Here is a 22,797-nt window from a genome sequence, read left to right as displayed (position 1 = left end):
TAATCAGTTTTCGAGCATTGCCTTTCTGTGCACCCTCACGCTTTTGCAAGGGTGTTTTGCAAGCTCTCGGAAGCCTTAAAAAGCAGCAAAACTACCCTAAAGGTTTCAGTGTAGACCGAGGCATGGAAATGGGCAGGCCGGTCCTCGGAAGAGGAGGACTCTTTGGAGAGAGAGGACAGCCCTTTGCTCACGGAGACCCTGACCCTTTCCCGTGGTGGCAAAAATGACCGGTGCCGGGTGCTCTAGAGACAGAGCGGGGGCAGTGGGGACATATGTGGGATGGGAACATGTTAACTTGCGTGTTGAAATGTTTCTGCCAATGCACATTTGAGCCCACGCCCGCACCAGCCAAAAAACCAAGAGTCCCATTCCTTACGAAATATTTATTGATACTTTCCAAAACAGAAGCAGACACAGGACTTCTCAGAGCTCACGAACTCATTCCAGCCGTTCCAAAACCAACCGTTTCTCTGGTCCCTGGCAAGCCCTTCAAGCAGAGGGATGAGTGTGTGCTCCACTTTGACCCAGCCCCACAGCGGACTGCCTATGGGGCCAGAATCCCACACAGAACTGGGCATGTCTGAGGCCGCTGAAAACAGGCTGGAGAGTGCTTTACTCCAGAGGTGCACAAACCCAGGTCCCCGCCCCCCCGATGTTGGACTACAACTCCCACCGTTCCCCGCCACAATGGCCTTGGGCTGATAGGAGTTGTAGTCCATCCTACAAATGTAGTTGCTCCCCTTCTTTCAACACACGTCTGAGGCCTCCGGCCTCCAAGTCTAGCTGGGGGCTGGTCTGCACCCAGCCTGTCATTTTACAAACTGATCCAGGAATTCCAGGTAGGCGTTCTTCTGGGGGGCAGAGGCCGGGAGGAAGTGCCCGCCGGGGTGGCTGAGGGTGACGGGATCTGTGAACTGGGAGGCCAGCTCTCTGCTCATCCGGGCGGGGATGACCTGGTCCGTCTCCCCCACGACATGGAGGCTCGGCACGCAGATGGGCTCCTGGTAGTAGCCGTGGTGGTCGGCGGCCCGGCTTTTGAAGCCGGCCACGAGGATGGCGAAGCCAAAGGGGAAGCGGGGGTCTCCGCGCTGCTTCAGGGCACAGAGGATGCCCCCCAGCGCCGCCCCCTGGCTGAAGCCCAGCAGCCCGTCGAGGGGGCCCTGCTCCAGGAAGGCCTTGGCGACCGCCTCCAGCGACTCCTCCAGGCCGGTACAGGAAGCGGCTTCTTCAAGGGCATGGAAAGTTGTCCCCTCCGGGCCGGAAAACCACCAGCCCCGGCCGTCAGCTTCTGGCGGGTCTGGCGCTGCCTCTCCTGCAAGAGCGGGGAGGAGAAACCACACACAGCGAGGTTTTGAGAGGCAAAGCCAAGGCAAGCTGGCGTTTCCCATTGGCATTCTCCCTTCCGCTAACTGAGCAGAGAGGCACCTTTGAGAAGTGACGGTTCTCTTACATTTAGCCCGGGGAGAGCAACTGGCCCTCTCCAACCCCTCTAGTGGCTGTTGCTGGGGCCTGCCTTATGCTTCTTTTTAGATTGCGAGCCCCTTGGGGACAGGGGACCATCTTAGTTATGTATTATTTATTTTTCTATGTCAACCGCTTTGAGAATGATGTCGAAGATATAAATAGTAGTAGTAGTAGCAGTAGTAGTTCTGTTACATTTCCCAGCCTTTTCTTATTGGTGGGGCTTCCCTAGAGAGACCCACAATTGTACTGCCTGTCCTTTTAAAATGTTAGTAAATCGTTGTGGGGCAGTGCGGGGATGGGGAGGGATTCAGATGGAGTCTGTGGGGTGAGCCGGGTGGATTTTCATTCTTCCCTTTCCCCCAATTAAAATGCACCCCTCCAAAGCTGCAATTCTCTCCATATGGAGGAACTTTATCCGCTAACATTTAAGAGAAAGGAAAGCGAAGCCAAATGGCCCCGATTTTAGAGGCTGAGAAATACGAATGTATTTTTTTAAAAAATAAAGCAGTCATAAAATGTCATGCCTAATGTGTGTGAGACCGACTCAGAAAAATGAAGAGTGTGTAACAGACCACTCAAGACACACATTTTGCGAAGTATAGTAGCTGCAGCTTTCCTCTCACGCCAGAGCAAGCGGAAGAAGGCGGAAGCTGGGATGTCTGGCCTGTTATAGTCCTGTTTTGTGAATCAGTCCAGACTATTTGTTTAAAAAAATTCTATTTTATTACAGTAACTGCATCCTTCCAGGTGCCAGATAATACTTGCAAGGGGGTCTGTTGGCAGCTTCAAAAACCATCTCTCTCTGTGTGTAATACTGCATATACTCTCAGAGGCACTCTTGCACCCGCACTCTCTCCATATCTATCTGCACATGCACAGAGGACTCGTGCATATACTCCACAGGTCATGCTGCACATGCTCAGAGGCACTCTCATGCATGCAACCCTCTCTCTCTGAACATGCTCAGAGGCACTCCTGAGCACTCTTTCTCGCGCCTTCTGCTCGCGCTGCACATGCTCAGAGGCACTCCCGCGCGAAAAACCCCGCCCCTCGGCCCGCGCGTGACGTCACGCGGCCCCGCCCCCCCTGCCTGGGTCTGCGGCCCCGCCCCCACCTGGCTGCGCGACAATGACGTGCGGCGCGTCGAGGCTCAGCAGCTCTGCGCGCCCGCGCAGCGCCTTGCGCAGGGCGCCGCTGCGCGCCCAGAAGCTGCCCGCGTTCTGCCGGTAACCATGGAGACAGAGCAGCCGCAGCTTGGGCGGCCCCTCGCGCCTGGCGGACATCCTTCATCCGGGTGTTTCCGCCGCCGGAAGGAGAGCGAGGAGAAAGCGGAAGTTCCGCCTCCGCCGCGCCCGCGTCGGGAGGCCGGAAGTCCCCGTCCCCTGGCGACCCGGCGGCGGTTGCCACGGCAACGGAGGTAGGCCGAGCCCCAGGATTGAAGCGGGTGCCTGCCCATTTGGCCCTGGCCCCATGGAGTGGCTCCGGACTGGGGCTGGGGGCGGCGCTGCTGCGGCTGCTGCGGCTGCTCTTCTTCGCGGAAGGGGCGGGGCCGAGGACGCGCGACGACGGGAGGCGTCGAGGCCGGAAGGGGCGGGGCTTGCGCCGGAAGGCCCGCGGTGCCGCGTCTGAGTGAGGCCTCGTGGCGGCGGAGCCAGGTAAGTTAGCCGCGGGGAGGGGAGCGGAGGGGGAGCCGGCTGCGGTCCGGGGCCTGGGGGCGCCCTGGCTCCGTCGAGCTCAGCCATTCTCCGGCAGCGGCGGCGGCGGCAGCTCAGCCATTCGCTCTGAGTAAGAGGGAGACCCCAGAGGCTCTGGACTGCAACTCCCAGCATCCCCAGCTGCCATGGCCTTTGGCTGGGAATTCTGGGAGCTGTAGTCCGCAGCCTCGGGGCGGTGTGTTCCCCCCTGTGAGAGCGGGGGAGGCGGCTGGAGAGGCTGCCGGCCGGTGAACCGGGGCCTTTGGCAGCAGGGCCAGGGGGCCACCGCTCAGCGGCAGAGCATCCCTGCCTGCACTGGCTGGCAGCAGCAGCAGCAGCAGTCCAGTCCCGGGTTCCAGGCTCAGGGGTCTCTCCCAGCCCTGCCTGGAGGTGCTGCTGCCGCCGCCGCCGCCAGGGACTGGACCCGAGACCTAGGAACACAGGAAACTGCCCTATACTGAGTCAGGCCCTTGGTCCGTCTCACTCAGTCTTGTCTTCCCAGACTGGCAGCAGCGGCTTCTCCCAGGTGGCAGGCAGGAGTCTCTCTTCTCAGCCCTCTCTTGGAGAAGCTGCCAGGGAGGGGACTTGGGAACCTTCTGCTCTTCCCAGAGCGGCCCCATTATCCCCTGAGGGGGAATCTCTCCCAGTGCTCACACTTCTGGTCTCCCTTTCATATGCAACCAGGGCAGACCCTGCTTAGCTATGGGGACGAGTCAGGCTGGCTCCCACCAGACCCCAAAACACACACCCAGGAAGCTGCCTGATACTGAGTCAGACCCTCAGTCCTTCATCGGGCTCTGTATTTTCTGCACTGGCTGGCAGGATTGCACCTGCAGGGGGGTCAGTGCACCACCCCACCCCCGCCTTCGAACCGGCCCTGGAAAATCGGGGACCTCCTGCAGGCAGAGCGGGTGCCTGCCCATTTTGCCATGGCCCCATCTCCTGGGAGAAAGCGGCCTTCTACGGAGTCAGGCCCTTGCTCAGTTTTGTCTACAACACTGACTGGCAGCGGCTTCTCCAGGGTTCCAGGCTCAGGGGTCTGTCCCAGGCCTCCCTGGAGAGGCTGCCAGGCAGGGGACCTGGCACCCTCTGCGTGCAAAGCAGAGGCTCTGCCCTCCAAGCGTGTTCCCTCTGGGAGTATTGCTGGGCTTCAGAAATAATAAAATGTGTATATTTCCTCCTAGGAAGAAGATGGCATCGGGGAGAGCATCCCAGCAGCGTGGTGGCAGAAGAGTCGGAAGGAGAGACCCACCCTGAGCCCTTTGAGATGGGACCACCGGAGCCCAGGCTGCAGGCCAAGAGGGTGAGTGGCTGGGTTTTTGCCTCCCCTTGCTGGGGGTGCCGCGGGGAGGGGTCTTGTGGTCGCAAGCCTGAATGCTTCTCTTTGCCAAGCAGGGCCTGCTCTTGCATGTGTGTGTGTGGAGGGGGGCTACATATGCATGGTGTAAGGTATCCCCCTTAGAGGATGGGGCTGTAGCTCAGGGGAGCAGCATCTGCGTTGCATGAGGCAGGCCCCAGCTTGGGCAGCGTCTCTGGGAAGGGCTGGGAAAGACTCCTGCCTGGGGGAGCTGGGAGGGCTGCTGCCCGTCAGTGTCGCCAACCCTGAGCTCGATAGACCAGGGGCTGGCTCTGTGGGAGGCCATTTTCTCTGGTCAGCGAGGAGGAGACCACCTCTCTAGGACGGGGAGCCTTGTGCCTTCCTGCCTCCTGCTCTCCCGGGTACAGAGCGGCAGGCAGGAGGAGGTGCTGGCTGGTCCAGGAGAGCAACGGGCCTGAGGCAGGGAAGAGATCCCGCGTGCAGGTGCGTCTCTGCCCCTGCCAGGAGAGGGGCGAGCCGGGTGCCGGGTGGTTTGCCGATGGAGACGGGGATCTCGTGGGCCTAACAGAAACATGGTGCAGCAGTGAGAACCTTTAGTGGGACTAGCGACTGCTCCTGGAGGGAAACTCCGTAGAAAGGACAGGGAGGAGCAACCTGGGGAGGGATAGCATCTCAACCCGCGAGAAAACCGAGCAAGCCCAGAGTCCTCCACAGAAACGCTGTGGGTGACAATACAAGGCCTGAAAGGAAATGCCCTGCTCGGGCCGTGAATATAGGAAGCTGCCTTTAAAGTGGCGATTCTCTTTATATTCAACAGAGAGTGGGGGAGCAACTGGCCCGATCCAGCCCCAGCACAGCACCCCTTCAGTGGCTGTTGCTGGTGTCTAGGAGCAGAGGAAGCTGCCTTCTTCCGAGTCAGACCCTTGGTCCCCCTGGCTCCGGATTGCCTACCCAGACTGGCAGCGGCTTCTCCCAGGCGGCAGGCAGGAGTCTCTCTCAGCCCTCTCTTGGAGATGCTGCTGCCAGGGAGGGAACTGGGGACCCTCTGCATGCAAGCAGGCGGGTGCTTTCCCCAGAGCCGCCGCCGCACCCCCCCCCCCTCCAAGGGGAATGTCTCCCGGCGCTCACAGAGTTTAGTCCTCTCTGTTCCCAAGAAAGATTGCTCAGGGTCCTGAGTTGAGGGCTCTGGGTTCTTGGGAGTGGGTTATGGATTGGTTCTCTAGGTTAGAGCCGGCGGCTGGCCTGATTTCTGCACTCAGACCAGCAAAGCGGGTCTGTGATGGCTGCACTCCGTGTGCGCCCGCTGGTTCTACGCTGGCCAGGGAGCTTCCTCTGCGTTCAGCTGGACGACAGAAGCCATGTAGACAGGGGTGTCCTTCCTTGGAAGCCTGCCCAAGAAGGAGTCCTCAGGTCTCTGGGTTGGGGGGTCTTGGGAGTGGGTTGGATAGGGCTTCTGGAGGGCTGCAGTGCCCTTGTTTAAAGGTGCGAGGCAGCTTTGCCCAGCTGTGTGGTGCAGTGGTTGGAGTGTTCGACTAGGGAGACCCAGGAGCCTTCAGAAGTTCGGCGGGGGGCAGGTTCTCTTTCTCGTCCATATCTTGCTCCTTTATCCCTTTGGCAGCATCACCACCTGCTAAAGATAAGCCATTAATAACCACTCAAGCAGAGGGAGAGGATAATCTTCCTCTTGCCCTTGCTAAGAAATTATATTGGCTTGCACTCACCTGGAAACAAGCAACGTCCGCCAAGTAACCTCTTTACCAGCCTGCAAAAGAGCCCTTAAGACACCTTTTTTTAAAAAGCCTGGCTCTTAAAATTGCTGTTTGTTTGTTTGAAATTGCTGTTTCAACAGTTTGTTTCGTTTTGTCTTTGTAAAACGCCTGGAGTCAGGTGGTATAGAAATGAAATTATTAAGAATGAGAATGAGAATAATGATAATCCCCATCAGCCAGTTACAAAAAGCAACTTTACTGGGAACAGCCTATATTTTGCAACGATGTTGATAGTAATAACAATATTGATAATAAAATCCAGCCATCCCAAGTCCTTGGGAAGTGGTGGTTCTCTTTATTTCTTGAGCAGGGGGAGAGCAGCTGGCCTCTCCAGCCCCCGCACAGCATCCCTCCAGTGGCCGTGGCCTATCCTATGTTTCTTCTTTAGATGGGGAACCCTTTGGGGACCGGGAGCCATGCTTCCTTATTGATTGTGAGTTCTCTACATCAGGGCTGCTCAACTTCGGCCCTCCTGCAGATGGTGGCCTACAGCTCCCATAATCCCTGGCTGTTGGCCACCGTGGCTGGGGATTATGGGAGTTGTAGTCCAGAAAACGAGGGGGGGCGGGGCGGCTACGTTGCGCAGGCCTGCTCTATGTAACCCCTTTTGGGAACTTTCTTTGTTGAACAGCGGTCTGTAAATACTCCTAGTGGTCGTCGTCCATAGCACATCCCCAGGGCACATTCGCACACCTTCTCTTCTGCCCCTCTTTCCTTCCTCCTGCAGGTTGTGTTGCAGTGACCGGGATGGGCTGCTACAGGACCAGCCGCTCCTTGGGAAGACGCTCCGGGCATAGCGGCCAGAGGCCAGACCAGGAAAGCCCTCGTGCCGGGATGTGGCGCCAGCGGGTTGTGGCAGTCGAGAAGGCAGGCTGCCGAGTCGCCTCCCCCTCGGGCAACTTCTTTGCACGCAACCCGCACGGTGCCGCTGTCGAGGAAGCCTCTTGGTCCGTTGACGTTCCAGGCGACATTCCTGCAATTGGGATTCGGCGCAGCCGCCTGGTTTCTGGGCTTGGCTTGTTGAGCCAGTGAGCCGTTTTGGAAGGGCAGGATATCAATGGAATAAATAAATAAATAAAATAAAATAAGTGCTTCGCTCGTCCGCTCGAGCTGATGGAGGGTTAGGGTTAGCGAAGGGGGCTCTCGAGCAGTGGCAGGCGTGAGGGTGGATCTATTACGAACATGGTCATGCATAAAACTTTACCCAAGTCACATTGTGGTTGGTGTGTGGTCAGCATCCGCTCTCTTTCCCTATCCCTTCTGCAAAATGCAAACATTCCCCATCGCCTGCACCGCAAAGATCTGCATGACTCATGCCATCGGCGGGGGGGCGGGGCGGCTTCAGAGGAGATTCCCATGCCCCCCCCGAGAACTCTAGAACCAGGCCTGTTCTCGAGCACTCTAGAACCCGGCCATCTTGGAGACCAGGGTGCCTGGAGCCCAAGCCTGGGCCATGACCGGTTAAGCCAGCCACAGCCACAGGAGGGCACCCTTTTACCGCACCAGCAAAATACTTTGCAATTTGCCATCCATATAGCGTAGTCTCAGCACCCTGCAGTGCAGAAAGCCGCCAGAGGAAGGCACCATTTCACAACACCAGGTAATACATTGCCATCCAGGGCCCTGACCGGTCACAGGTGTTGGGGGCCCTAACCGGTCTCGCCAGCCACAGGCCTGTGCCCTGACATGCTGGGCACAGGTCCGGGCCCTTACTGGTCAATATGGCCGCCGGCCCAGGCCCTGACCGGTCAGGCACGGGGTTCTCTCTTTGTACAATGGTACAAAAGTACAAAAAGATACAAAGGTACAAAAGTACAAAGGTAGAATGGGTGAGTGTGTCAAAGGTACAATAGGTGAATGATTGAATGGGTGAAATGTACAAAAGTACAAAGGAACAAATGAACCTTTGTACCTGACGCTTTGTACCTTTGACTCTTTGTAACTTTGTCCCATCCACCCATTGCCCCTTTGACCCATTGTACCTTTGTCTCTTTGTACCTTTGTCTCATTGTACCTTTGGCTCTTTGTACCTCTGACTATTTGTATCTTTGTCCCATCCACCCATTGCCCCTTTGACTCTTTGTAACTTTGTCTCTTTGTAACTTTGCCTCTTTGCCACTTTGTGACTTTGACTCTTTGCAACTTTGACTCTCTGTCTCTTTGTACCTTTGCCTCTTTGAAACTTTGTCCCATCCACCCATTGCCCCTTTGTCTCTTTGTCACTTTGACTCTTTGGAACTTTGGAACTTTGGAACTTTGACTCTTTGGAACTTTGACTCTTTGTATCTTTGTCCCATTCACCCATTGCCCCTTTGTCACTTTGACCCTTTGTAACTTTGTCCCTTTGACTCTTTGTCCCTTTGACTCTTTGTCCCTTTGGAACTTTGACTCTTTGTAACTTTGACTCTTTGTAACTTTGACTCTTTGTAACTTTGTCTCTTTGTAACTTTGTCCCATTCACCCATTGCCCCTTTGTCTCTTTGTCACTTTGACTCTTTGACTCTTTGCAACTTTGACTCTTTGCAACTTTGACTCTTTGCAACTTTGTCTCTTTGTAACTTTGTCTCTTTGACTCTTTGCAACTTTGACTCTTTGCAACTTTGACTATCTCGTTGGAACTTTGTCTCGTTGGAACTTTGTCCCTTTGGAACTTTGTCTCTTTGTAACTTTGACTCTTTGTATCTTTGACTCTTTGGAACTTTGTCCCATTCACCCATTCCCCCTTTGACTCTTTGTAACTTTGACTCTTTGTCTCTTTGCAACTTTGTCTCTTTGCAACTTTGACTCTTTGCAACTTTAACTCTCTGTCTCTTTGTAACTTTGACTCTTTGAAACTTTGTCCCATCCACCCATTGCCCCTTTGTCTCTTTGTCACTTTGACTCTTTGTCACTATGGAACTTTGTCACTATGGAACTTTGTCACTATGGAACTTTGTCACTATGGAACTTTGTCACTTTGGAACTTTGACTCTTTCTCTTTGTAACTTTGTCTCTTTGTACCTTTGACTCTGACTCTTTGGAACTTTGACTCTTTGGAACTTTGACTCTTTGGAACTTTGACTCTTTGGAACTTTGACTCTTTGGAACTTTGTCCCATTCACCCATTGCCCCTTTGTCTCTTTGTAACTTTGACTCTTTGTAACTTTGACTCTTTGTAACTTTGACTCTTTGTAACTTTGACTCTTTGTAACTTTGACCCTTTGTAACTTTGACCCTTTGTCCCTTTGACTCTTTGTCCCTTTGACTCTTTGTCCCTTTGACTCTTTGTCCCTTTGATTCTTTGACTCTTTGGAACTTTGTAACTTTGACTCTTTGGAACTTTGACTCTTTGGAACTTTGTCCCATTCACCCATTGCCCCTTTGTCTCTTTGTAACTTTGTCTCTTTGTAACTTTGTCTCTGTCTCTTTGTAACTTTGCAACTTTGACTCTTTGCAACTTTGACTCTTTGCAACTTTGACTCTTTGCAACTTTGACTCTCTGTCTCTTTGTAACTTTGACTCTTTGAAACTTTGTCCCATCCACCCATTGCCCCTTTGTCTCTTTGTCACTTTGACTCTTTGTCACTATGGAACTTTGTCACTATGGAACTTTGTCACTATGGAACTTTGTCACTATGGAACTTTGTCACTATGGAACTTTGACTCTTTCTCTTTGTACCTTTGACTCTGACTCTTTGGAACTTTGACTCTTTGGAACTTTGACTCTTTGACTCTTTGGAACTTTGTAACTTTGACTCTTTGGAACTTTGACTCTTTGGAACTTTGACTCTTTGGAACTTTGTCCCATTCACCCATTGCCCCTTTGTCTCTTTGTAACTTTGTCTCTTTGTAACTTTGTCTCTGTCTTTTTGTAACTTTGTAACTTTGACTCTTTGCAACTTTGACTCTTTGCAACTTTGACTCTTTGCAACTTTGACTCTTTGTACCTTTGTCCCATCCACCCATTCCCACTTTGACTCTTTGGAACTTTGACTCTTTGGAACTTTGGAACTTTTACTCTTTGTACCTCTGACTCTTTGTAACTTTGACTCTTTGTAACTTTGACTCTTTGTATCTTTGTCCCATTCACCTTTGTCTCTTTGTAACTTTGACTCTCTGTCTCTTTGTAACTTTGACTCTTTGGAACTTTGTCACTATGGAACTTTGTCACTATGGAACTTTGACTCTTTGGAACTTTGTCACTATGGAACTTTGACTCTTTGGAACTTTGACTCTTTGTATCTTTGTCCCATTCACCCATTGCCCCTTTATCTCTTTGTAACTTTGTCTCTTTGTAACTTTGTCTCTTTGTAACTTTGTCTCTTTGTACCTTTGACTCTTTGTCTCTTTGGAACTTTGTCTCTTTGGAACTTTGTCTCTTTGGAACTTTGGAACTTTTACTCTTTGTACCTCTGACTCGTTGTAACTTTGACTCTTTGTAACTTTGACTCTTTGTATCTTTGTCCCATTCACCCATTGCCCCTTTGTCTCTTTGACTCTTTGCAACTTTGACTCTTTGCAACTTTGTCTCTTTGCAACTTTGTCTCTTTGCAACTTTGTCTCTTTGCAACTTTGTCTCTTTGCAACTTTGTCACTTTGGAACTTTGACTCTTTGGAACTTTGACTCTTTGGAACTTTGACTCTTTGGAACTTTGACTCTTTGGAACTTTGACTCTTCGGAACTTTGACTCTTCGGAACTTCGTCCCATCCACCCATTGCCCCTTTGACCCATTGCCCCTTTGACCCATTGCCCCTTTTTAACTTTGTCCCGTTGTACCTTTGTCTCGCTGTACCTTTGTCTCTTTGCCTCTTTGCAAGTTTGCCTCTTTGTAACTTTGCCTCTTTGTAATTTTGGTACAAAGCGACATAGTTAAAAAGCGACAAAGTGGCAATGGGTCAACGGGGCAATGGGTCAACGGGGCAATGGGTGCATGTGTGGATGGGACAAACTTACAATGCGACAAACTTACAAAGCGACAAAGGGGCAATGCGACAATGGGGCAACGGGTGGATGGGACAATGTTACAAGGCGACAAAGTTACAAAGCGACAAAGTTACAAAGCGACAAAGTGGCAATGGGGCAATGGGTGGATGGGACAAAGTTACAAAGCGACAAAGTTACAAAGGGGCAATGGGTCAACGGGGCAACGGGTGGATGGGACAATTTTACAAGGCGACAAAGGTACAAAGCGACTAAGGTACAAAGCGACAAAATTACAAAGCGACAAATTACAATGCGACAAAGTGGCAATGGGGCAATGGGTCAATGGGGCAATGGGTGGATGGGACAAAGTTACAAAGCGACAAAGGGGCAATGGGTCAACGGGGCAATGGGTCAACGGGGCAATGGGTCAATGGGGGCATTGGGTGGATGGGACAAAGTTACAAAGCGACAAAGTTACAAAGCGACAAAGTTACAAAGCGACAAAATTACAAAGCGACAAAATTACAAAGCGACAAAATTACAAAGCGACAAAGTTACAAAACGACAAAGTTACAAAGCGACAAAATTACAAAGCGACAAAGTGGCAATGGGGCAATGGGTCAATGGGGCAATGGGTCAACGGTGCAATGGGGCAATGGGTCAACGGGGCAATGGGTCAATGGGGGCATTGGGTGGATGGGACAAAGTTACAAAGCGACAAAATTACAAAGCGACAAAATTACAAAGCGACAAAATTACAAAACGACAAAGTTACAAAACGACAAAGTTACAAAGCGACAAAATTACAAAGCGACAAATTACAAAGCGACAAAGTGGCAATGGGGCAATGGGTCAATGGGGCAATGGGTGGATGGGACAAACTTACAAAGCGACAAAGTTACAAAGCAACAAAGTTACAAAGCGACAAAGGTACAAAACGACAAAGGTACAAAGCGACAAAGGTACAAAGCGACAAAGGTACAAAGCAAAAAGTTACAAAGCGACAAACTTACAAAGCGACAAAGGGGCAATGGGTCAACGGGGCAATGGGTCAATGGGTCAATGGGGGCAATGGGTGGATGGGACAAAGTTACAAAGCGACAAAGTTACAAAGCGACAAAGTTACAAAGCGACAAAGGTACAAAGCGACAAAGGTACAAAGTGACAAAGTTACAAAGCGACAAAGTTACAAAGCGACAAAATTACAAAGCGACAAAGTTACAAAGCGACAAAGTTACAAAACGACAAAGTTACAAAGCGACAAAATTACAAAGCGACAAAGTGGCAATGGGGCAATGGGTGGATGGGACAAATTTACAAAGCGACAAAGTTACAAAGCGACAAAGGGGCAATGGGTCAACGGGGCAATGGGGCAATAGGTGGATGGGACAAAGTTACAAAGCGACAAAGTTACAAAGCGACAAAGGGGCAATGGGTCAACGGGGCAATGGGTCAACGGGGCAATGGGTCAACGGGGCAATGGGTCAATGGGGCAATGGGTGGATTCGACAAAGTTACAAAGGGACAAAGTTACAAAGCGACAAAGTTACAAAGCGACAAAGTTACAAAACGACAAAGTTACAAAGCGACAAAATTACAAAGCGACAAAGTGGCAATGGGGCAATGGGGCAATGGGTGGATGGGACAAAGTTACAAAGCGACAAAGTTACAAAGCGACAAAGGGGCAATGGGTCAACGGGGCAATGGGTCAACGGGGCAATGGGGCAATGGGGCAATGGGGCAATGGGGCAATGGGGCAATGGGTGGATTCGACAAAGTTACAAAGCGACAAAGTTACAAAGCGACAAAGGTACAAAGCGACAAAGTTACAAAACGACAAAGTTACAAAGCGACAAAGTTACAAAGCGACAAAGTTACAAAGCGACAAAGTTACAAAGCGACAAAATTACAAAGCGACAAAATTACAAAGCGACAAAATTACAAAGCGACAAAATTACAAAGAGACAAAGTGGCAATGGGGCAATGGGGCAATGGGGCAATGGGTGGATGGGACAAATTTACAAAGCGACAAAGTTACAAAGCGACAAAGGGGCAATGGGTCAACGGGGCAATGGGTCAACGGGGCAATGGGGCAATGGGTGAACGGGGCAATGGGTCAATGGGGCAATGGGTGGATTCGACAAAGTTACAAAGCGACAAAGTTACAAAGCGACAAAGTTACAAAGCGACAAAATTACAAAGCGACAAAATTACAAAATGACAAAGTTACAAAACGACAAAGTTACAAAGCGACAAAATTACAAAGCGACAAATTACAAAGCGACAAAGTGGCAATGGGGCAATGGGTCAATGGGGCAATGGGTGCATGGGACAAACTTACAAAGCGACAAAGTTACAAAGCAACAAAGTTACAAAGCGACAAAGGTACAAAACGACAAAGGTACAAAGCGACAAAATTACAAAGCTACAAAGTTACAAAGCGACAAAGTTACAAAACGACAAAGTTACAAAGCGACAAAGTGGCAATGGGGCAATGGGTCAATGGGGCAATGGGTCAACGGGGCAATGGGGCAATGGGGCAATGGGTGAACGGGGCAATGGGTCAATGGGGCAATGGGTGGATTCGACAAAGTTACAAAGCGACAAAGTTACAAAGCGACAAAGTTACAAAGCGACAAAGTTACAAAGCGACAAAATTACAAAGCGACAAAATTACAAAGCGACAAAGTGGCAATGGGGCAACGGGGCAATGGGTCAACGGGACAATGGGTCAATGGGGGCAATGGGTGGATGGGACAAAGTTACAAAGCGACAAAGTTACAAAGCGACAAAGTTACAAAGCGACAAAGGTACAAAGCAACAAAGGTACAAAGCGACAAAATTACAAAGCGACAAAATTACAAAGCGACAAAGTTACAAAACGACAAAGTTACAAAGCGACAAAATTACAAAGCGACAAATTACAAAGCGACAAAGTTACAAAGCGACAAAGTTACAAAACGACAAAGTTACAAAACGACAAAGTTACAAAGCGACAAAATTACAAAGCGACAAAATTACAAAGAGACAAAGTGGCAATGGGGCAATGGGTCAATGGGGCAATGGGTGGATGGGACAAATTTACAAAGCGACAAAGTTACAAAGCGACAAAGGGGCAATGGGTCAACGGGGCAATGGGTCAATGGGGCAATGGGGCAATGGGGCAATGGGTGAACGGGGCAATGGGTCAATGGGGCAATGGGTGGATTCGACAAAGTTACAAAGCTACAAAGTTACAAAGCGACAAAGTTACAAAGCGACAAAGGTACAAAGCGACAAAATTACAAAGCGACAAAATTACAAAACGACAAAGTTACAAAATGACAAAGTTACAAAGCGACAAAATTACAAAGCGACAAATTACAAAGCGACAAAGTGGCAATGGGGCAATGGGTCAATGGGGCAATGGGTGGATGGGACAAACTTACAAAGCGACAAAGTTACAAAGCAACAAAGTTACAAAGCGACTAAGGTACAAAACGACAAAGGTACAAAGCGACAAAGGTACAAAGCGACAAAGGTACAAAGCGAAAAGTTACAAAGCGACAAACTTACAAAGCGACAAAGGGGCAATGGGTCAACGGGGCAATGGGTCAAAGGGGCAATGGGGCAATGGGTCAACGGGGCAATGGGTCAATGGGGGCATTGGGTGGATGGGACAAAGTTACAAAGCGACAAAGTTACAAAGCGACAAAGTTACAAAGCGACAAAATTACAAAGCGACAAAGTTACAAAACGACAAAGTTACAAAGCGACAAAATTACAAAGCGACAAAGTGGCAATGGGGCAATGGGGCAATGGGGCAATGGGTGGATGGGACAAAGTTACAAAGCGACAAAGTTACAAAGTGACAAAGTTACAAAACGACAAAGTTACAAAACGACAAAGTGGCAATGGGGCAATGGGTGGATGGGACAAAGTTACAAAGCGACAAAGTTACAAAGCGACAAAGTTACAAAGCGACAAAGTTACAAAGCGACAAAATTACAAAACGACAAAGTTACAAAACGACAAAGTTACAAAGCGACAAAATTACAAAGCGACAAATTACAAAGCCACAAATTACAAAGCGACAAAGTGGCAATGGGGCAATGGGTCAATGGGGCAATGGGTGGATGGGACAAACTTACAAAGCGACAAAGTTACAAAGCAACAAAGTTACAAAGCGACAAAGGTACAAAACGACAAAGGTACAAAGCGACAAAGGTACAAAGCGACAAAGGTACAAAGCAAAAAGTTACAAAGCTACAAACTTACAAAGCGACAAAGGGGCAATGGGTCAACGGGGCAATGGGTCAACGGGGCAATGGGGCAATGGGGGCAATGGGTAGATGGGACAAAGTTACAAAGCGACAAAGTTACAAAGCGACAAAGTTACAAAGCGACAAAGGTACAAAGCGACAAAATTACAAAGCGACAAAATTACAAAGCGACAAAGTTACAAAACGACAAAATTACAAAGCGACAAAGTTACAAAGCGACAAAGGTACAAAGCGACAAAGGTACAAAGCGACAAAGTTACAAAGCGACAAAATTACAAAGAGACAAAGTGGCAATGGGGCAATGGGGAAATGGGGAAATGGGTGGATGGGACAAATTTACAAAGCAACAAAGTTACAAAGCGACAAAGGGGCAATGGGTCAACGGGGCAATGGGGCAATGGGTCAATGGGGGCAATGGGTGGATTCGATAAAGTTACAAAGCTACAAAGTTACAAAGCGACAAAGTTACAAAGCGACAAAGGTACAAAGAGACAAAATTACAAAGCGACAAAATTACAAAACGACAAAGTTACAAAGCGACAAAGTTACAAAGCGACAAAGGTACAAAGAGACAAAATTACAAAGCGACAAAATTACAAAACGACAAAGTTACAAAACGACAAAGTTACAAAGCGACAAAATTACAAAGCGACAAATTACAAAGCGACAAAGTGGCAATGGGGCAATGGGTCAATGGGGCAATGGGTGGATGGGACAAACTTACAAAGCGACAAAGTTACAAAGCAACAAAGTTACAAAGCGACTAAGGTACAAAACGACAAAGGTACAAAGCGACAAAGGTACAAAGCGACAAAGGTACAAAGCGAAAAGTTACAAAGCGACAAACTTACAAAGCGACAAACTTACAAAGCGACAAAGGGGCAATGGGTCAACGGGGCAATGGGTCAAAGGGGCAATGGGGCAATGGGGCAATGGGTCAACGGGGCAATGGGTCAATGGGGGCATTGGGTGGATGGGACAAAGTTACAAAGCGACAAAGTTACAAAGCGACAAAGTTACAAAGCGACAAAATTACAAAGCGACAAAGTTACAAAACGACAAAGTTACAAAGCGACAAAATTACAAAGCGACAAAATTACAAAGCGACAAAGTGGCAATGGGGCAATGGGTCAATGGGGCAATGGGTGGATGGGACAAAGTTACAAAGCGACAAAGTTACAAAGCGACAAAGTTACAAAGCGACAAAGTTACAAAGCGACAAAGTTACAAAGCGACAAAGTTACAAAACGACAAAGTGGCAATGGGGCAATGGGTGGATGGGACAAAGTTACAAAGCGACAAAGTTACAAAGCGACAAAGTTACAAAGCGACAAAGTTACAAAGCGACAAAGGTACAAAGCGACAAAATTAGAAAGCGACAAAATTACAAAACGACAAAGTTACAAAACGACAAAGTTACAAAGCGACAAATTACAAAGCCACAAATTACAAAGCGACAAAGTGGCAATGGGGCAATGGGTCAATGGGGCAATGGGTGGATGGGACAAACTTACAAAGCGACAAAGTTACAAAGCAACAAAGTTACAAAGCGACAAAGGTACAAAACGACAAAGGTACAAAGCGACAAAGGTACAAAGCAAAAAGTTACAAAGCGACAAACTTACAAAGCGACAAGGGGGAATGGGTCAACGGGGCAATGGGTCAACGGGGCAATGGGGCAATGGGGCAACGGGGCAATGGGTCAACGGGGCAATGGGTCAATGGGGGCAATGGGTGGATGGGACAAAGTTACAAAGCGACAAAGTTACAAAGCGACAAAGTTACAAAGCGACAAAGGTACAAAGCGACAAAGGTACAAAGCGACAAAGGTACAAAGCGACAAAATTACAAAGCGACAAAATTACAAAGCGACAAAATTACAAAGCGACAAAGTTACAAAACGACAAAGTTACAAAGCGACAAAATTACAAAGCGACAAAGTGGCAATGGGGCAATGGGTGGATGGGACAAATTTACAAAGCGACAAAGTTACAAAGCGACAAAGGGGCAATGGGTCAACGGGGCAATGGGGCAATAGGTGGATGGGACAAATTTACAAAGCGACAAAGTTACAAAGCGACAAAGGGGCAATGGGTCAACGGGGCAATGGGTCAACGGGGCAATGGGGCAATGGGTGAACGGGGCAATGGGTCAATGGGGCAATGGGTGGATTCGACAAAGTTACAAAGCGACAAAGTTACAAAGCGACAAAGGTACAAAGCGACAAAATTACAAAGCGACAAAATTACAAAATGACAAAGTTACAAAACGACAAAGTTACAAAGCGACAAAATTACAAAGCGACAAATTACAAAGCGACAAAGTGGCAATGGGGCAATGGGTCAATGGGGCAATGGGTGCATGGGACAAACTTACAAAGCGACAAAGTTACAAAGCAACAAAGTTACAAAGCGACAAAGGTACAAAACGACAAAGGTACAAAGCGACAAAATTACAAAGCTACAAAGTTACAAAGCGACAAAGTTACAAAACGACAAAGTTACAAAGCGACAAAGTGGCAATGGGGCAATGGGTCAATGGGGCAATGGGGCAATGGGTCAACGGGGCAATGGGGCAATGGGGCAATGGGTGAACGGGGCAATGGGTCAATGGGGCAATGGGTGGATTCGACAAAGTTACAAAGCGACAAAGTTACAAAGCGACAAAGTTACAAAGCGACAAAGTTACAAAGCGACAAAATTACAAAGCGACAAAATTACAAAGCGACAAAGTTACAAAACGACAAAGTTACAAAACGACAAAGTTACAAAGCGACAAAATTACAAAGCGACAAAGTGGCAATGGGGCAATGGGGCAATGGGGCAATGGGTCAACGGGGCAATGGGGCAATGGGGCAATGGGGCAATGGGTCAACGGGGCAATGGGTCAATGGGGGCAATGGGTGGATGGGACAAAGTTACAAAGCGACAAAGTTACAAAGCGACAAAGTTACAAAGCGACAAAGGTACAAAGCAACAAAGGTACAAAGCGACAAAATTACAAAGTGACAAAATTACAAAACGACAAAGTTACAAAGCGACAAAGTTACAAAGCGACAAATTACAAAGCGACAAAGTTACAAAGCGACAAAGTTACAAAGCGACAAAGGTACAAAGCGACAAAGTTACAAAGCGACAAAATTACAAAGCGACAAAGTTACAAAACGACAAAGTTACAAAACGACAAAGTTACAAAGCGACAAAATTACAAAGCGACAAAATTACAAAGAGACAAAGTGGCAATGGGGCAATGGGTCAATGGGGCAATGGGTGGATGGGACAAATTTACAAAGCGACAAAGTTACAAAGCGACAAAGGGGCAATGGGTCAACGGGGCAATGGGGCAATGGGGCAATGGGTGAACGGGGCAATGGGTCAATGGGGCAATGGGTGGATTCGACAAAGTTACAAAGCTACAAAGTTACAAAGCGACAAAGTTACAAAGCGACAAAGGTACAAAGCGACAAAATTACAAAGCGACAAAATTACAAAACGACAAAGTTACAAAACGACAAAGTTACAAAGCGACAAAATTACAAAGCGACAAATTACAAAGCGACAAAGTGGCAATGGGGCAATGGGGCAATGGGGCAATGGGTGGATGGGACAAACTTACAAAGCGACAAAGTTACAAAGCAACAAAGTTACAAAGCGACTAAGGTACAAAACGACAAAGGTACAAAGCGACAAAGGTACAAAGCGACAAAGGTACAAAGCGAAAAGTTACAAAGCGACAAACTTACAAAGCGACAAAGGGGCAATGGGTCAACGGGGCAATGGGTCAAAGGGGCAATGGGGCAATGGGGCAATGGGTCAACGGGGCAATGGGTCAATGGGGGCATTGGGTGGATGGGACAAAGTTACAAAGCGACAAAGTTACAAAGCGACAAAGTTACAAAGCGACAAAATTACAAAGCGACAAAGTTACAAAACGACAAAGTTACAAAGCGACAAAATTACAAAGCGACAAAGTGGCAATGGGGCAATGGGTCAATGGGGCAATGGGTGGATGGGACAAAGTTACAAAGCGACAAAGTTACAAAGCGACAAAGTTACAAAGTGACAAAGTTACAAAACGACAAAGTTACAAAACGACAAAATTACAAAGCGACAAAGTGGCAATGGGGCAATGGGTGGATGGGACAAATTTACAAAGCGACAAAGTTACAAAGCGACAAAGGGGCAATGGGTCAACGGGGCAATGGGGCAATAGGTGGATGGGACAAATTTACAAAGCGACAAAGTTACAAAGCGACAAAGGGGCAATGGGTCAACGGGGCAATGGGTCAACGGGGCAATGGGGCAATGGGTGAACGGGGCAATGGGGCAATGGGGCAATGGGTGGATTCGACAAAGTTACAAAGCGACAAAGTTACAAAGCGACAAAGTTACAAAGCGACAAAGGTACAAAGCAACAAAATTACAAAGCGACAAAATTACAAAATGACAAAGTTACAAAACGACAAAGTTACAAAGCGACAAAATTACAAAGCGACAAATTACAAAGCGACAAAGTGGCAATGGGGCAATGGGTCAATGGGGCAATGGGTGCATGGGACAAACTTACAAAGCGACAAAGTTACAAAGCAACAAAGTTACAAAGCGACAAAGGTACAAAACGACAAAGGTACAAAGCGACAAAATTACAAAGCTACAAAGTTACAAAGCGACAAAGTTACAAAACGACAAAGTTACAAAGCGACAAAGTGGCAATGGGGCAATGGGTCAATGGGGCAATGGGTCAACGGGGCAATGGGGCAATGGGTGAACGGGGCAATGGGTCAATGGGGCAATGGGTGGATTCGACAAAGTTACAAAGCGACAAAGTTACAAAGCGACAAAGTTACAAAGCGACAAAGTTACAAAGCGACAAAATTACAAAGCAACAAAATTACAAAGCGACAAAGTTACAAAACGACAAAGTTACAAAACGACAAAGTTACAAAGCGACAAAATTACAAAGCGACAAAGTGGCAATGGGGCAATGGGGCAATGGGGCAATGGGTCAACGGGGCAATGGGGCAATGGGGCAATGGGGCAATGGGTCAACGGGGCAATGGGTCAATGGGGGCAATGGGTGGATGGGACAAAGTTACAAAGCGACAAAGTTACAAAGCGACAAAGTTACAAAGCGACAAAGGTACAAAGCAACAAAGGTACAAAGCGACAAAATTACAAAGCGACAAAATTACAAAGCGACAAAGTTACAAAACGACAAAGTTACAAAGCGACAAAATTACAAAGCGACAAATTACAAAGCGACAAAGTTACAAAGCGACAAAGGTACAAAGCGACAAAGTTACAAAGCGACAAAATTACAAAGCGACAAAGTTACAAAACGACAAAGGGGCAATGGGTCAACGGGGCAATGGGTCAATGGGGCAATGGGGCAATGGGGCAATGGGTGAACGGGGCAATGGGTCAATGGGGCAATGGGTGGATTCGACAAAGTTACAAAGCTACAAAGTTACAAAGCGACAAAGGTACAAAGCGACAAAGGTACAAAGCGACAAAGGTACAAAGCGACAAAATTACAAAGCGACAAAATTACAAAACGACAAAGTTACAAAACGACAAAGTTACAAAGCGACAAAATTACAAAGCGACAAATTACAAAGCGACAAAGTGGCAATGGGGCAATGGGTCAATGGGGCAATGGGTGGATGGGACAAACTTACAAAGCGACAAAGTTACAAAGCAACAAAGTTACAAAGCGACTAAGGTACAAAGCGACAAAGGTACAAAGAGACAAAATTACAAAGCGACAAAATTACAAAACGACAAAGTTACAAAACGACAAAGTTACAAAGCGACAAAATTACAAAGCGACAAATTACAAAGCGACAAAGTGGCAATGGGGCAATGGGTCAATGGGGCAATGGGTGGATGGGACAAACTTACAAAGCGACAAAGTTACAAAGCAACAAAGTTACAAAGCGACTAAGGTACAAAACGACAAAGGTACAAAGCGACAAAGGTACAAAGCGACAAAGGTACAAAGCGAAAAGTTACAAAGCGACAAACTTACAAAGCGACAAACTTACAAAGCGACAAAGGGGCAATGGGTCAACGGGGCAATGGGTCAAAGGGGCAATGGGGCAATGGGGCAATGGGTCAACGGGGCAATGGGTCAATGGGGGCATTGGGTGGATGGGACAAAGTTACAAAGCGACAAAGTTACAAAGCGACAAAGTTACAAAGCGACAAAATTACAAAGCGACAAAGTTACAAAACGACAAAGTTACAAAGCGACAAAATTACAAAGCGACAAAATTACAAAGCGACAAAGTGGCAATGGGGCAATGGGTCAATGGGGCAATGGGTGGATGGGACAAAGTTACAAAGCGACAAAGTTACAAAGCGACAAAGTTACAAAGCGACAAAGTTACAAAGCGACAAAGTTACAAAGCGACAAAGTTACAAAACGACAAAGTGGCAATGGGGCAATGGGTGGATGGGACAAAGTTACAAAGCGACAAAGTTACAAAGCGACAAAGTTACAAAGCGACAAAGTTACAAAGCGACAAAGGTACAAAGCGACAAAATTAGAAAGCGACAAAATTACAAAACGACAAAGTTACAAAACGACAAAGTTACAAAGCGACAAATTACAAAGCCACAAATTACAAAGCGACAAAGTGGCAATGGGGCAATGGGTCAATGGGGCAATGGGTGGATGGGACAAACTTACAAAGCGACAAAGTTACAAAGCAACAAAGTTACAAAGCGACAAAGGTACAAAACGACAAAGGTACAAAGCGACAAAGGTACAAAGCAAAAAGTTACAAAGCGACAAACTTACAAAGCGACAAGGGGGAATGGGTCAACGGGGCAATGGGTCAACGGGGCAATGGGGCAATGGGGCAACGGGGCAATGGGTCAACGGGGCAATGGGTCAATGGGGGCAATGGGTGGATGGGACAAAGTTACAAAGCGACAAAGTTACAAAGCGACAAAGTTACAAAGCGACAAAGGTACAAAGCGACAAAGGTACAAAGCGACAAAGGTACAAAGCGACAAAATTACAAAGCGACAAAATTACAAAGCGACAAAATTACAAAGCGACAAAGTTACAAAACGACAAAGTTACAAAGCGACAAAATTACAAAGCGACAAAGTGGCAATGGGGCAATGGGTGGATGGGACAAATTTACAAAGCGACAAAGTTACAAAGCGACAAAGGGGCAATGGGTCAACGGGGCAATGGGGCAATAGGTGGATGGGACAAATTTACAAAGCGACAAAGTTACAAAGCGACAAAGGGGCAATGGGTCAACGGGGCAATGGGTCAACGGGGCAATGGGGCAATGGGTGAACGGGGCAATGGGTCAATGGGGCAATGGGTGGATTCGACAAAGTTACAAAGCGACAAAGTTACAAAGCGACA

General features: G+C 48.2%; 1 protein-coding gene across 1 annotated transcript; it reads right to left on the bottom strand.

Moving 5' to 3' along the window:
- Positions 1–368: 368 nt before the first annotated feature.
- On the bottom strand, positions 369–3,010 carry OVCA2 (OVCA2 serine hydrolase domain containing). The gene is made up of 2 exons (XM_053275197.1): positions 2,579–3,010; positions 369–1,312 (listed from the first exon to the last, which is right to left on the bottom strand). The coding sequence occupies exons 1-2, from the start codon at positions 2,745–2,747 to the stop codon at positions 810–812; spliced, it is 672 nt and encodes a 223-aa protein (XP_053131172.1). The 5' UTR covers positions 2,748–3,010; the 3' UTR covers positions 369–809.
- Between the last annotated feature and the right edge of the window lie 19,787 nt (positions 3,011–22,797).

This window comes from Hemicordylus capensis, chromosome 12, assembly GCF_027244095.1.
Source record: "Hemicordylus capensis ecotype Gifberg chromosome 12, rHemCap1.1.pri, whole genome shotgun sequence".
NCBI lineage: Eukaryota > Metazoa > Chordata > Lepidosauria > Squamata > Cordylidae > Hemicordylus > Hemicordylus capensis.
Note: the sequence above shows the minus strand (reverse complement) of the source record. Positions and strands in the feature narration are given on the sequence as shown.

Excerpts from the sequence above, each read along its gene's own strand:
- OVCA2 (XM_053275197.1), bottom strand. The coding sequence starts at position 2,747 with ATGTCCGCCAGGCGCGAGGGGCCGCCCAAGCTGCGGCTGCTCTGTCTC. Across the intron at positions 1,313-2,578 it reads CGTCATTGTCGCGCAGCCAG|GAGAGGCAGCGCCAGACCCG; the intron begins GTGGGGGCGGGG and ends CCGCTCTTGCAG.